Source organism: Gallus gallus, chromosome 34 (genome assembly GCF_016699485.2).
Source record: "Gallus gallus isolate bGalGal1 chromosome 34, bGalGal1.mat.broiler.GRCg7b, whole genome shotgun sequence".
Lineage (NCBI taxonomy): Eukaryota > Metazoa > Chordata > Aves > Galliformes > Phasianidae > Gallus > Gallus gallus.
The window spans coordinates 1174226-1187926 of NC_052565.1; the positions used below are offsets into that span (position 1 = coordinate 1174226).

The 13701-nt window shown below is 65.3% G+C and overlaps 4 protein-coding genes across 9 annotated transcripts; 2 read left to right on the forward strand and 2 right to left on the reverse strand.

Annotated features, from left to right (window-relative positions):
* Positions 1-135: 135 nt before the first annotated feature.
* Positions 136-3175, reverse strand: ASB8 (ankyrin repeat and SOCS box containing 8). 2 transcript variants are annotated; one of them, NM_001012936.3, is made up of 3 exons: positions 2822-3175; positions 2383-2487; positions 136-1758 (listed from the first exon to the last, which is right to left on the reverse strand). In NM_001012936.3, the coding sequence occupies exons 1-3, from the start codon at positions 2936-2938 to the stop codon at positions 1126-1128; spliced, it is 855 nt and encodes a 284-aa protein (NP_001012954.2). In that variant the 5' UTR covers positions 2939-3175; the 3' UTR covers positions 136-1125. The 2 variants fall into 2 exon arrangements, with proteins under 2 accessions (NP_001012954.2, XP_025001059.1); XM_025145291.3 differs by lacking the exon at positions 2383-2487.
* A 1162-nt stretch (positions 3176-4337) lies between these two features.
* On the forward strand, positions 4338-6529 carry LOC107049457 (zinc finger protein 853-like). 3 transcript variants are annotated; one of them, XM_046905009.1, is made up of 3 exons: positions 4338-4738; positions 4860-4942; positions 5747-6529. In XM_046905009.1, exons 2-3 carry the CDS (start codon positions 4876-4878, stop codon positions 6307-6309), a joined length of 630 nt encoding a protein of 209 aa, XP_046760965.1. In that variant the 5' UTR covers positions 4338-4738; positions 4860-4875; the 3' UTR covers positions 6310-6529. The 3 variants fall into 3 exon arrangements, with proteins under 3 accessions (XP_046760965.1, XP_015128529.1, XP_046760964.1); XM_015273043.4 differs by having other exon boundaries at positions 4338-4705; XM_046905008.1 differs by having other exon boundaries at positions 4338-4423.
* Positions 6530-7412: 883 nt separating this feature from the next.
* On the forward strand, positions 7413-11061 carry ZNF853 (zinc finger protein 853). Of its 3 annotated transcripts, none has more exons than XM_015273045.4 (4): positions 7413-7725; positions 9254-9335; positions 9709-9801; positions 10033-11061. In XM_015273045.4, exons 3-4 carry the CDS (start codon positions 9726-9728, stop codon positions 10836-10838), a joined length of 882 nt encoding a protein of 293 aa, XP_015128531.2. In that variant the 5' UTR covers positions 7413-7725; positions 9254-9335; positions 9709-9725; the 3' UTR covers positions 10839-11061. The 3 variants fall into 3 exon arrangements, with proteins under 3 accessions (XP_015128531.2, XP_046760966.1, XP_015128532.2); XM_046905010.1 differs by having other exon boundaries at positions 9289-9335; XM_015273046.4 differs by lacking the exon at positions 7413-7725 and adding an exon at positions 8621-8669.
* Positions 11062-11222: 161 nt separating this feature from the next.
* PFDN5 (prefoldin subunit 5) lies at positions 11223-13469 on the reverse strand. Its single transcript, XM_003643422.6, has 6 exons — positions 13387-13469; positions 12680-12782; positions 12383-12414; positions 12090-12164; positions 11616-11721; positions 11223-11538 (listed from the first exon to the last, which is right to left on the reverse strand). Exons 1-6 carry the CDS (start codon positions 13456-13458, stop codon positions 11459-11461), a joined length of 468 nt encoding a protein of 155 aa, XP_003643470.1. The 5' UTR covers positions 13459-13469; the 3' UTR covers positions 11223-11458.
* Between the last annotated feature and the right edge of the window lie 232 nt (positions 13470-13701).

Sequence of the window (13701 nt, forward strand, 5' to 3'; positions counted from 1 at the left end):
CCCGGAGTAATTATCCATATTTACCCTTCTCACCTCTCCTTTGGGAGCTCGAGGCAGCTCTCCCAGAGGATTCTCAGGTGACAGATGAGAACAGGGCACAGTTCTGCTCCCAATGGCTGTGCAACACAAACCTTCCAGAGTGCGGCTTGCAAGGAGCCTTTTATTTCTGTGGACAGAAGCTGGGGACGGATGAGACACAGGGCAGGCAGCGGCTCTGCGTCCTCACCTGCAGCCGTGTCCTTCCGCCACGCAAGGAGCTGCTGTCCCTGCCTCCAAACACACGTGTTACACACACATATCAATAAAAGCAGTCCTGGCGCAGTGAGCTGGCAGTGCAAAACCAAACCCAGAACTTGGATGGGTTCTTGGACGGCAGATCAGAGGCAAAGCTCCCGCTCAGGACTATCCTGTGCTCAGGGCGAAGCCGCTAGGGACAGTGGGGAATAGTTTCCTCCTTCTGCAGGAGTTGTGGCCAAATTTCTGATGAGGGGGCAGCAAGCGCAGGGCCCTGCTCTCTGCTCAGGCATCCGTCAGGGCACTTCCTCACTCCCCAGACCTCATACAATTGGTGCCACGAAGGGTTTTCTCCTGCAAGCACTGCAATCCCTAGGGCCCCCCACCTTCTCTCTTTCCCTAAAGCACTAATTCACCCTGAATACATCCAAAAAACTCACAGATATGGGGGTGAACAAAGCTCTCCTGGGTGCCAGCAGGGGGCTCCCATGTCTGCCCCAGTGCTGTGTGCAGCGAGGAGGCTGTGGGCGCTCGCTCCATGGAACAGACTCACATTGCATGGGCTCACCCACCAGGCCTCTCCACATCCTGCAACGCCTTGAGTCCTTCAGAAGAGGGAGATTTCTCTGTTCTCACCCAGAAAGCCTTGCTTTCTCCAGGGTCTACCCCAATGGAAAGAACAGGTTAATCCAGCAGGCGGGATGGAATTTGCCATTTGTTAAAGGGAGGACTGTTCATTCAACAAGGCTGAAAACACAGAAAAGGAGCTCGTGAGGAGCAAGCGCTGCAGGCAAGGAGAGGACGCAGCACCCATCGGTGGGTCCCACTGTCCATCCAGCACCCGCCAGTCACACACCAAGCAGCGAATTCACACCCGTGGCTGCCCCGTGCCTAGCTGAGGAGCAGCACGTACTCCTTCAGGCAGGTGGGCAGGGGCAGCTGCTCCACGGCCTCAGGCAGGAAGCGCACACCCAGGCTGCGGCGCACAGCGTAGCGCGACAGCGTCTGCAGAGTGCCGGGTGCTGAGCAGAGCAGCGTGAGCTTCTCGCAGAGCTGCTGGTCCCTGGTCACCTCCCAGGGCATGCTGCCGTTCTTGCGCAGCTCGAAGTGTCCGATGGCGCGGTGCAGGAGGTCGAAGCAGGAATCCTCGCGCTCCGTGCCCAGTCCCCGCACCAGCAGCGCTACCAGTCGCGAGATGGGGGTCTGCCCTTTTAAATTGACCACCCGCACCTCGGCCCCGAAGTCGAGCAGGATGCTGACGCTCTCCAGGTTGCCCTTCATGGCGGCCCAGCTGAGCGGCGTGTCGTCGTTGTAGTCGCGGGCGTTCACCAGGGCGCCGTTCTCCAGCAGTGAGCGCACACACTCAGCCGTGTTCTTGAAGGCCGCCCAGTGCAGCGGCGTGTCCTTGTTGCCGTCCAGCGCGTTGGGGTCGGCTCCGTACTCCAGCAGGATCTCCACGCAGGTCTCGTCCTTCTCAGCCGCGTAGTGCAGGGCCGTGCGGTTGTAGCCGTCCAAGGCGTTGACCTGCAGAAGGAGTGGGAAGATGCACAGTGACCGATACCAGCACGCCACAAAGCCCTTCCCACATCACACGGAATGGTTGGGTCGGGAAACTTGCAGCCCCCCCAGCTCCATCCCCTGCCCTGGACTGCTCCCATTGCTCTGTCAGATGCCCAGGCCCCATCCGTGGCTCTGAGCACCTCCAGGGATGAGGCACACACAGCTCTGTGGGCAGCAGTTCCAGGGCCTCACTGCCCTCTCAGTGAAAAACTTCTTGCTGACATCTAACCTAAATCTCCCCTCTTTTAATTTAAAGCCATTCACCCTTTTCCTATCGCTGCTACCTGCCCATGTAAGAAGTCACTCTCCTCCATTTCTAAGCTCCTTCTAAGCACTGGAGGGTCTCTCCAGAGCCTTCTCTTCTCCAGGCTGAACACCCACAGCTCCTTCAGCCTTTCCTCGTAAGAGGCACTCCAGTCCCTGAGCATCTTCATGGCCCTCCTCTGGCACTCTCAAAAGAGAGCAGAGCAGCCGCCACCAATACAAAGCACAAGTCTGGCAGCACTTAAAATCGATGGCTTCATCTCGCTAAGGAAGCAAAAGCTGCAGCACCACGACACCAAGGCCCCATTCCAAAGAGGTGTTTACCTCTGCTCCCTTCTGCAGCAGCAGCTCCACGCAGTCGGCATCAGCCACCATGCAGGCGCAGTGCAGCGGCTTCAGAGTGCCGTGCATGCAGTTCACATCCGCGCCCTGCAGAAACACAGCGAGCACGCAGGGTCAGAGCACGGACATCCTTAAGTCACGTTTCCAGATGGCCAAAAAAAATTGGTCCTCTTGGCCACCAGGGCACGCTTCTGGCTCACAGTTACTCTGTCGTGCGCCCCACCCCCTCCCGGTGCGGAACCTCTTTCCTAATCTCCCCTGACACCGCTCCGTGCCGCCCCCTCGGGCCCTGCTGCTGTCAGAGAGCAGAGCTCAGCGCCCGCCCCCCCGCGAGGAGCTGCAGGCCGACATGAGGCCTCGCCACAGCCCCCTTCCTCCGCCCCTTTATTAACGGGGACGGTTCGGGACCCCCATCGCTCACCCGTCCGATCAGATCCTCCACGTTGTCCCTCGGAAAGGAGCGGATGGCGGCGATGGTGCGGATGAGGCGCTCGGACAGCGAGTATTTGCTCTGCACGCTCTGCATGATGTACCACATCCTGCGGGCCGCCCGCCCGCCACCGCCGCCGCCGCCGCCGCCCCGCCAGGCCCGGCCCGGCCCCCAAACCCCGAGCGGTGCCGGGGCGGGGTGGGACGACGAGAAGTGGGTACCGGAGGAGGGAAGAGTCTGTACGGAGTACGTGCAGCCGGGGCACAGCGAGGTCCTGGAACGGGGAAGGGGCCCGGGGCCCGGAACCGGCGCAAACTCTGCAAGGCCCAGCTGGAGGCGGAAGTCGCCGCAGCCACCCGGAAGTGAAAGGCGAAAGCGGTCGCGCACGCGCAGACGATTCCTAACCTCGCTCCGTTACCCTCTGCGCCAATCAGCGCGCGGTGCCCCTCCGAGTTCCGCCTTCTCATCAGTCCCGCCCCCACGACCAGAGTTCCTCCAATCGCCAGGAGCTGCCCCGCGCAATCCCCGCCCCCCAGCCGGCTCTCCGCCAATCATCTCTCCCCGTGCTCGCCCAGCGGGTGCCGGGGGCCCCAATTGGGGGGTTCGGGGGTGCGGGGCGGCGCTGGGCAGCGGCTGTCCGTGGGGTGGGGGTGGGTGACACCGGGGGGCACTGCGAGGGTGGCGTCGGGTCCCTGTGTGGGGTCACATCGGGGTATCCCTTTGAGCGTGGCACCAGTGTCCCCGTGCTGGGTGGCACCACGGTGGCCCCGTGGGAGTGACGCTGGGGTGTCCCTGTGCTGGGAGGCAGTGGGTGTCTGCATTGGGTGACAGCGGGGCGACCCTATGAGGGTGACGTGAGGGTGTCCCCGTGACTCCGGGTCACTGTGTTGGGTGACACCGGGATGTCCCTGTGTTCCTAGAAGGGTGACACCGTTGTCCCCATGGGGCTGGGGCTTGGGGGTCACTGGGGGGTGACAGCAGGGTGTCACCACGTTGGGTGACGTTGGTGTCCCTGTGCTGGGTGACACTGCGACCAGTTCACACCAGTGGCTCCCAGTCCCGCCCCTTCCCCAGGCCCTGGGGCCAGAGTGGATCAGAGCTCCAGGAGTTGGAGCACAGCACTGCGGGCACCCGTGGGGAGCACTGGGATGCACTGGGAAGTGCTGGGTGCACTGAGATGTACGGGGATGCAATGGGGTGCAGTGGGAATGCTGGGGGCACTGGGAAGTATTGGGATGCAGTGGGGTGCAGTGGGAAGTAGTGGGTACACGGGATATACTGGGATGTACTGGGACACTCCGGGTTGTACTGGGTGCACTGGGATGCACTGGGATGCATTAGGATGCAATGGGATGCTATGGGATGCAGTGGAAAGCACTGTCTGCACTGGGATGTACTGGGACGCACTGGGACGCAGTGGGATACGCTGGGATGTACGGAGACATACTGGGATGCAGCAGGAAATGCTGGGATGCCCCCGTGCCACCCCCCCCCCCCCCCCCATCTCAGCCCCATCAGCCGTAAACATGGATGGGGGCAGAAAGGACCTCCCTGGACCTCCATCCCCAAACGCAGAGCGCCGCACACAACACGGTGTGTGTCGGGGGGGGTCTCCAATTCCCCCATAACCCCCTCTGAATCACCCCCCCCCCCCCCGCTGCCTCCATTCACGAATAGGGACCCCCCGCGCTCCCCCCTCCGGACCCCCCCCAGCACCACGCGGGGCCGCACGCCGGGGTCCCCCCGCAACCCCCGGCTGGGGGCTCCCGTCCCCGTCCCCGCTGCGGGTGCATTGTATTTTTTTGCGGGGGGGGGGCGGTCGGGGGACAACAGCTGCGCCATCACTGGAGCCCCCACTGCCGCCCCCTGGCCCCGGTGAGCTCGGGGGGGAGGGGGCAAAGCCGCCGTGTGAGTGCGGGGGGGGGGTCCTGGTGCCGCGGACGGTGCTTGTAATCCCCCCCCCTCCCCGCGCTCACCCCGTCTCTTTGCTTTACTTTACCCGCCCCCGCCGCCCGCCGCCCCCCAACAGCGTTTCCCGGCCGGGCATGATGGACGCAGAGGGGGGGCCCTCAGGCCCGGACCCCCCCCGGGACCCCGAGAGCACCGCCACAGGTGAGCTCCCACTCCCCCCAGGACCGGGCCGGGAATCTGAGGGGGGTCCCACGCGTGGGAGTGGGGGGGTTGACCCGATTGTGGGGCACTCGGAGGGGGGGGGGGGGGGGGCAGCCCTGGAGTGCTCCGATCCCACAGTGTGGGGGTGTCCTGGAGCTGGGGGTGCAGGGTGCCCACATCCCATAATATGGCAATACCTCAATCCCACAGCGCGAAGATGCCCCGATCCCATAACATGAGGATGTCTCAGTGCCTCACTGTGTGGGGAGACACCAATTTTAGGGTGCAGGGATGTCCCCAAAGCGGGGAGGGGATGGGGAGGGGGTAGAGAGGATGGAGAAAATGTGGAGAAGGGGTGGGAATGGGGTGGAGAGATTGGGGGTGGGGTGGGGAGGATGGAGAAGGGAAAAGAAGGGTGGAGAGGGTGGAAAAGGGACAGGGAAGGGGCAGAGGGGATGGGAAAGGCATGGAGAGGACGAAGAGTGGGATGAAGGTGGGGATGTGGGGGTGGAGTGGGTGGAAAAGGGATGGAGAGGAGGCAGAGATCATGGAGGTGATGGGGAAGGGGAAGAGGGGATGGAAATGGGGTGGAAAAGGGATTGGGACAATGCAAAGGGGATGGAGAAGGGGAAGAGGACATGGAGAGGGTGATGGAAATGGGGTAGTGGGGATGGAGGGGCCGCAAAGGGGGTGGGGAAGGAGCGAAGGGGATGAAGAAGGTGATAGGGGGACAAAGAAGGGGACGGGGAAGGGGTGAAGGGGTCACAGCCCCCATCTCGGAGCCCAGCCCCGCTCTCCCCGCAGCCCATCCCGGCAGTGAGGCACCGGGTCGCCCTGCAAAGCGGCGTCGGAAAGCAGCAGCAGCGCAGTCCCGGAGCGGAGCTTTGGGGCACCCGCCGGCTTTGGGGCCGCTGGAAGAGCTGCTGGGGTTGCGGGGCGGCCGCGTGCGCCCCACCATCTGCGGGGAGTGCGGGAAGGGCTTCAGCCGCAGCTCGGACCTGGTGAGGCACCGCATCACCCACACCGGGGAGAAACCCTACACCTGTGGGGCCTGCGGGAAGGGCTTCAGCCAGAACTCCAACCTGGTCACCCACCAACGCATCCACACCGGCGAGAAACCCTACAGCTGCGGGGTCTGCGGGAAGCGCTTCAGCGAGAGCTCTGCGCTCATCCAACACCAGCGGACCCACACCGGGGAAAAGCCCTATTGCTGCGGGGAGTGCGGGAAGAGCTTCAGCGTCAGCTCCAACCTCATCCGGCACCGACGCACCCACACCGACGAGAAGCCCTACATCTGCGTGGAGTGCGGGGAGGGCTTCCGCCACAAATCCCAGCTGCGCCGGCACCAGAAGCTGCACTCGGCGTAGTTGGGACGCCGCCGTAGGGATGGGGAGCAGCGTTGGTCTCAGTCCCCCCACCCGCGTTCCCGGGATGGGGCTGCGGGGTGGGTGTGCGGTGCCGGACCCGACTCCCCACCCAGAAACCCCAAAAGCCGATGAGGGGAAAGCGGGATGGGGTGCTGGGAGAGGGAACGCAATGGGGCGGTCGGGGCTGCAGCCCAAACCAATAAAAGGCGCTGGAGCCGCACTGCCCGGCCGGGGTCGTGCTGTAGGGCCGCTGATGGGGCCGCGCTTTGCATGGGATGGGTCAGTAGGGATGGGTTCTCCAGTTCTCTCAGTTGGAGAGTGTGGTGTCGGCAGGAATAATGCCCACACCGCATGGCACTGCCTGCACATGGGGGGCTAGCATCGTGGGGTGGGGATGGGATGGGATTGGGATGGGAATGGGAATGGGGTGGGGATGATGTGGGTTGGGGATGGGGATGGGATGGGGATGAGGATAGGGAGGATGAGAATAAGGATGGGGATAGGGATGGGATGGGATGGGGTGGGATGGGAATGGGGTTGGGGATGATGTGGGTTGGGGATGGGGATGGGATGGGGATGAGGATAGGGAGGATGAGAATAAGGATGAGGATAGGGATGGGATGGGATGGGATGGGGTGGGATGGAGATGGGATGAAGATGGATGGAGATGGGATAGAGATGGGATGGGATGGGGATGAGGAGGGTGAGAATAAGGACTGGGATGGGGTGGGGATAGGGATGGAGATGGGATGGGGATGGGATGGGGACGTAGGGCCCCGGGTCAGGGGGGGATTAAGGCCTCGCTGAGTGCTCAGCGGGCGCTGCCCTCATTGCATCATTTCCAGCCACGAATTAATGGGACGGGGAAGTGCTTGGGGTCAGATCCGGAGCCGTTACACAAAGCTGGGACGCGGGGCTGGGGGAGGGGGAAGGGCTGTGCGCTGTTCCCCCATCCCCTTCCAAAACAGTGCGGCAGCCCCTGAGAAAAAAATAATAACGAGGAGGAAACAAAATCCCAACTCCTCCCTGCTGCAGTCTGGGGGAAGGCATTAAAAATAAATAAATATCTAACAATTCCTGGGAGGGGGGGTGGGGGGGGCAGCGGGATTCCCCGCCCAATGACTGCGGGGGGATCGGGGATCCGAGCAGATGCCCCCCCCCGCCTCGTGCCCCCCCCATCTCCCGGCCCCGCCGCATCCGCCCGCCGCTCCCCGGGGCCGGGGGGGGTCCGGGCTGCGGCTGAGACCTTCCTGTTCCCGGCCCCCCCCAACGCCCCCCCCCCCACCGTCGCCACCGCCGCTTCGCCGCCGCCTTTCCCCGAAGCCCCGAAACCGCTGGAAAACGCCCCAAAAGCGCTCGCCCCCCCCCCCTTCCAGCCCCCCCTCCCCCTTCCCAGCCGTGCTGCGATCCCCTGAGGTGAGTGATGCGGGGGGGGGGGGGGATGCGCTTTAGGGACCCCTCCATCTTTTCTCGCTCGGTAGAATGGGGGTGACACGATGGGGGGGGAGCGGCGGGGGGAGCGATTTGGGTTTCCTTTGTGCGTCGCGGCCGCCGCCCCCCCCCCCCCAATAATAAACGCTTGGTGGGGGGAAACTGAGGCACAGAGAGGGGTGGGGGGCGGCGTTGGGGTACTCCCAGCCCCGGGCTGACCCCCCCAGAGCCCCAATCCCCGCGTATGGGGGCGCTGGGCCCGGTTTGGGGCTCCGGCTTTGCCGGGGGGGGGGGCGGGGGGGGCGCCGTGCCTCAGTTTCTCCATTATGTGAGAGGCCTCCGCCGCCCCCCCAGGGCTCCTTCTGCCCCCAGATTGGGGGGTCTGGGGGACAGCGTGGTGCCGGGCGGTGTTGGGGCACACTGGGAAACCGGGGGGGGCCCACTGGGCAAACTGGGAACTGCTCTGAGCTGTTCTGTGGCACAATGGGGAAACCGGAGGGTACAGCGGGGGTCCATGGGGGGGCACTGCGAAAACGGTGGTAAACGGAGTGGTTTTGGGGTGCGCTGAGCGAACTGCGGGATGAACTGGAAACCTCTGCGGGAGCCCCGGGCGCAATGGGGATGCGCTGGGCAGACTGGGAGCTGCACTGGGAGCTGCACTGGGCAGACTGGGAGCTGCACTGGGCGCTCTGCGGGCGCGCTGCGCTCCCACCACGACCCCCCCCCACCCCCCCCCTTTCGTCTCCGCTCCCGCAGCTCCGGGCCGCGCTCCGTGGGGGGGAGGCGGTGGTGGGGGTGGGGGGGGTCCGGGCCGCCCCCGCCCCTCTCTCCCCCGGCGCCGGCGCGGATCCGCCGCCGCCCCCTCGGGTCGGGCCGGGCCGGGCGGCGGAAGCGGCGGAAGCGGCGCGGTGGCTCCGCGTCGGGGCCCGGTGAGCGGGGGGGGGGGTGGAGGGGGCGGGGGGGGGGGGAGGGAGCGGGGAGGTGGGGGGGGGGCGGAGATGTTGGGCCGCGCTGTGCCCCCCCCCCATCCCCCGGCGCTACCGCTCCGTCAAAATGGCCCCGACCGCCGCCCGCAGTGCCCCCCCCCCCCTTCCCTCCGTCTGCCGCATCGCTCAGAGCGGAGCTGCGCACCCCCCCGTCCCGTGTGTTTCCCACCCCGGTCTGCCCCCCCCCCCCCCCCCCCCCACCCCCCTCCCGGGATCCGTTTCTTCTCCGCTGAGATCCGGTTCCTCCTCCCAGTATCCGCCCCCCCCCCCGGTTTCAACGAACCCCCACCTCGGATCCGGTCCCCCCTATAGCACCTTATGAGCCCCCCCCACCCCCGATCCGGTTACCCCCCCCGTACGATTCAGTACCACCCCCCTCGGATCTGCCCCTCCCACAGCTCTGCCCACCCCCACCCAGGATCCTGTCCGCGCCCCCCTGCCCCCCCCGCAGTTGTGGTCCAGTACATCAATGGAAGGGGGGGGGTTCAAGTACTTCATTGCCCCCCCCCTCGCCCTTTGGTCCCCAGGCTGTCACCACCTGTGTGTGTCCCCCCATCCCCAGATCTGTGCCGCTGTCCCCTTAGAGCCACTGACATCCCCTGAGCAGAGGTGAGGAGGGGGACATGAAGGGGTGTGGGGGGGGCATAAAGGGATACAGGGGGGTACAAAGGGACCGTAGTGTTGCATGAGGGGATGGGAAGGTGGTGGCACATTGGGATCTGTAGCACAAAGGGATATGGGGCGTCACGAAGGGATTTGGGGAAGCACAAAGGGACTGGGGGGCCACAGAGGGATTTGGGGGGGACAGGAAGGGGACTTTTGGGTGGCATAAAGGAATTTGGGGGGACACAAAGGGATTTTGGGGCGCACAAGGGGGGGGTTAGGTGGAGCAGTGGGATTTGAGGTGGCACAACGGGACCTGTGCTGGTACAAAGGGAGGAGTGGGGAGTCTTGTGCTCAACTGAGGTCTGGGTGCCCCCAGAACCCCCAGCTGTCCCCATGGAGGAGGATGAGCCCTGCGTGGTGGAACTGCACGACCCGGAGGAGGCAGGCATGGTGCGGAGGGTCTGCATCGGTGAGGAGGGGGTATGGGGGACGCTGGAGTGGGAGGTAAACAGCCCCGGGGGAGGGGGGGGGGGGGGGCAGGGAAGGGGCAGAGATCCGGTGGGGGGGCAATCAGCCCCAAAAAGAGGGTGAGAGAGTCTTGATGGGGGGGCAAACAGCCCCGGGGGGAGGTCAGGGGGGGGACAGACGGCCTCGGGGGGGTCCCAGCCCCCTCCCCAGCTTCTCTCCGTCCGCCCCACAGTGGACGACGGCATTGTGAGCGACTGCAAGGAGGAGGTGCTGCCAGAGGAGATCAGACAGAGCGTCATCCCCCCCCTCCCCCTGACCCCCAAGGGCAAGAAGCGGGGGGCAGTGGGGGGCCGCGGCGCCGGGGGCTCAGCCGTGGGGGGCTACGGCGAGGAGGAGCAGGAGGGCAGCGGGGGGCGGCTGCGGGGGGGCCGGCAGCGCCCTTTCATCTGCAACGAGTGCGGGAAGAGCTTCAGCCACTGGTCCAAACTGCTGCGGCACCAGCGGACTCACACCGGGGAGCGGCCGAGCACATGCGGGGAGTGCGGGAAGAGCTTCAGCCAGAACTCACACCTGGTGCAGCACCGCCGCACGCACACCGGGGAGAAGCCGTACCGCTGCGGGGACTGCGGGAAGAGCTTCAGCTGGAGCTCCAACCTCATCCAGCACCAGCGCATCCACACCGGGGAGAAGCCCTACAGCTGCGGGCAGTGCGGGAAGAGCTTCACGCAGAGCAAAAACCTCATCAAGCACCAGCGCACCCACTCGGGGGCCCGGCCCCACCGCTGCGGGCAGTGCGGCCGCGGCTTCGCGCAGAGCACCAACCTGCTGAAGCACCAGCGGGTGCACGCAGCCTGCAGCCAGCCGCCCGCCTGCCCCGAGTGCGGGCTGAGCTGCTGCGACGGGGCCGAGCTGGAGCTGCACCGGGCGCAGGCGCACGGCCACGAGCCCTACATCTGCGTGGAGTGCGGGGACAGCTTCGCCAAAAGCGCCACGCTCAAACGCCACAAGCGCGTCCACAAACCCGTCTTCATGCACTGAGCTGGGGCCGGGGGGGGGAACACCCGCCCAGGGACGGAGCGGCTCAGGATTGGAGCCCCGGACCACGAGCCCACGGTGAACGTGTAGGGTTGGACCCTATAGGTGTATATAGCGCGGGGTGGGGGCGTGTAGGGTAGAAGCAGCGCCGCACCGCCAGCAACGCGAGGGGCCGGGATGTGGGGCGCAGCGGGATGGCTGTAGAATAAAGCACTTCTGTCTGGGGGATGTGGGTGAGTTGTGTCGGGGCGGGGGGGCTCCGCTGTGTCCTCACCCCGTCACACAGGGGAGGTGGAGGGGCTGGGAGCGATGCCTTGGATCACACTGCCCCGTATCAAGGCATTTTTTGAGGGAGCAGGACCCCACGTCCCATAGTTCGAGAAGCAGTAACGGGCGGCGGGCCGTGCCCACGTCGTGTTTATTCTCTGTGCTGGCAGCAAAGTGCTGCTTAACAATGAGGGAAGGTTTGGCTCGCGCTTCACATCGCAGTGCCGCGCGGCTTCAGATCGGAGCGACCGCGTGAGGAGCGTGGGGACAACACGGGGACGGAACGCTCTGCTCCCTGCAGCGCTCTCTGATCCGCTCCCTGGCGGGACGAGGAAGGCAGGTGCTGAGGCTGAAGGTCACGCCTTGGTGGTGGCCCCCTGCGCTGCCCCCAGGGCCGTCAGCTGCTGGATCTTCTGGCTCATCATCTCCACCACAGCTGTGGGAAGAGGCACCGGGTTGGTGAGGGGCCACTGACAGCCCCGAGTGCGGAGCCACGGCGGTGCCGGCCCTTACCCTGCTTCATGGCGTGCTTCTCCTGCAGCGCGGGCTGGATCTTCTCCATCTGCTTGGTCAGGAAGTCGATCTTCCGCTTGAAAAACTCTCGGGCATCGTCTGCAGTCTGGGTGGATAAAGGGCAAAAGCGGCGCCGAGGCGCTGAGTCCCTGCAGGGCCCCCACGGGAGGCAGCCCTGTCTGCCACCCACCGCCGACAGGCGGCTGTTCTGGGCTCAGCCCACACCGCCCGCACACCGCAGCGCGGCCGCCGGGCGCAAAAAGGCAGCGAGCACCCCTGGGAACTGCATTCCCCTCCCGGGGCTCAAAAGTCGCACCCTGCGTGCACCATCAGGAAGCAGCAGCAGCGGGAGCAGCAGCAGCAGCAGCAGCCTGCCTGCCTGCGCCCTGCGGCACAAACAGGAGGAGCGGTTCCAAAGGGAACGCGCTGCATTTGCCAAGCCGCCCCGCGGCGATCCGGGCGCACAGCCCTCACCTTCTCCACGTAGTAGCCGGTTCCGACATCGATCAGCACGCGCTCAACGTCCGAGAGCTTCCCAGGGACGTACATCTGGCAGGGGCGGTCAGGGAAAGTGGGGAGCCGGGACGGTGACGCAGCTCTGGGAGCTGAGCTCAGCAGAGCCGGGGCAGAGCCCGGGTGCCAGCAAGGCCACGCCATACTGCTGGTGTGGATTAGTGACAGATCAAAGGCACCAAGGGCTGGAATTGCCAACCCTAAAGGCGCTGGAGGTGTTAACAACATGAGGCTGTGGGGACCGCAAAGGATACAGAGCTGGTGAGCGGCACCAGCAGGTCCTTCCCTGCAGAAGAACCAGCAGAGATGTGTGAGCACGGGAGCGAGGGGAGCCCCCAGAGCCAAAACACAACCCAAAGCATCTGGGAAGGGTGTTACAGCCACATCTGTTCCCCCAGATGTGCGTCACACCTGGCCAACCCCCCCAGGGAAAGGGAACCAGAGCCCCAAAGAACTGAGAGGGGCAGGAGGTGGAGCTCTCAAGCAATTTTGGGCAGCAGAGCCAGGAAGGAGAGAAGCAGAACCTGCAGTCTCTCAGGAGTCCCACTTGCCTTCATTGCTTTTGTTGAGCACGTTGAGGCAGTCCTTGGCTTCCACGTATTTGGTCTGCACCACCTTGAGCTGAGTGATGGAGGACGACAGGAATTCCACCTCCTGGGGAGAGAGCACAGCCCCACCATGGGGGGGAGTGGGTAGAGGGACAGTGGGACTAATTGGATCCTGGTGGGGGGGGGGTCCCTACAGTGGGCAGGATGGGATGGGATGGGGAATAGCCCCAGGATCTTACGTAGGAAGAGCAGGAAGTGAGGCCTGCAGGCCCTGGGGGGCAGGCATGGGGTGTGGGGGGGAACAGCAGGAAACAGCCGTGTGAAGGCACAGAGGTGTGGGGGGCACTGAACGTGCCAGGCTGAGATGACATTCATCACCCGGCCAGCCCTGCAGTGCCGCCCCACAGCATGTGCCGTTCCTACCACAGAACAGCCTACGGAGCAGCCCGGCCCCACACCAGACCCCCATATCTCCCTCCGAGGTCCTACAGCCCCCCCCATCCCTTCAAAGCCCCCCACATCCCCCGCGAGGCCCAAACCTTCCCCGCACATCGCCCTACCACACAGGCCGCGCGTATCCCCCCCTCCGGCCCCACACGCCCTCCCCGGGCCTCACAAACGCCTCCCCGTGACTCTTCCCAGCCTAGCGTGGCCCCACGCTCCCGTTACGCCCCACTCAGCCCCCCAGGCCCGGCCGGGCGCCCCCCAACCTGGTCCAGCTGGTTCTTGAGCACCTCCAGCTGCGGCAACGGCAGCTCCGCCACATTCACGGCCTGCGCCATCTTGCGCCGCCTCTCGCGGTGCGCCGCGCCGCACAGCGCCCCCCGGCGGCGGGAGGGCGGCACCACCGCCACCGCGCGGCCACAGCGCGGCCCCACATCGCCCCCCCCCAAAAAAAGCTTCAGGGACCCCCAAAGGCCGCAGAGCCCTCCCCTGCAAAAGAAGGGGGGAGGGAGCTGGAACCCCATTGTTTCTCACTGATGTTGCCCCAAAGGGGGAAAGCCACAGCCCAAAAGGAGGCGGCA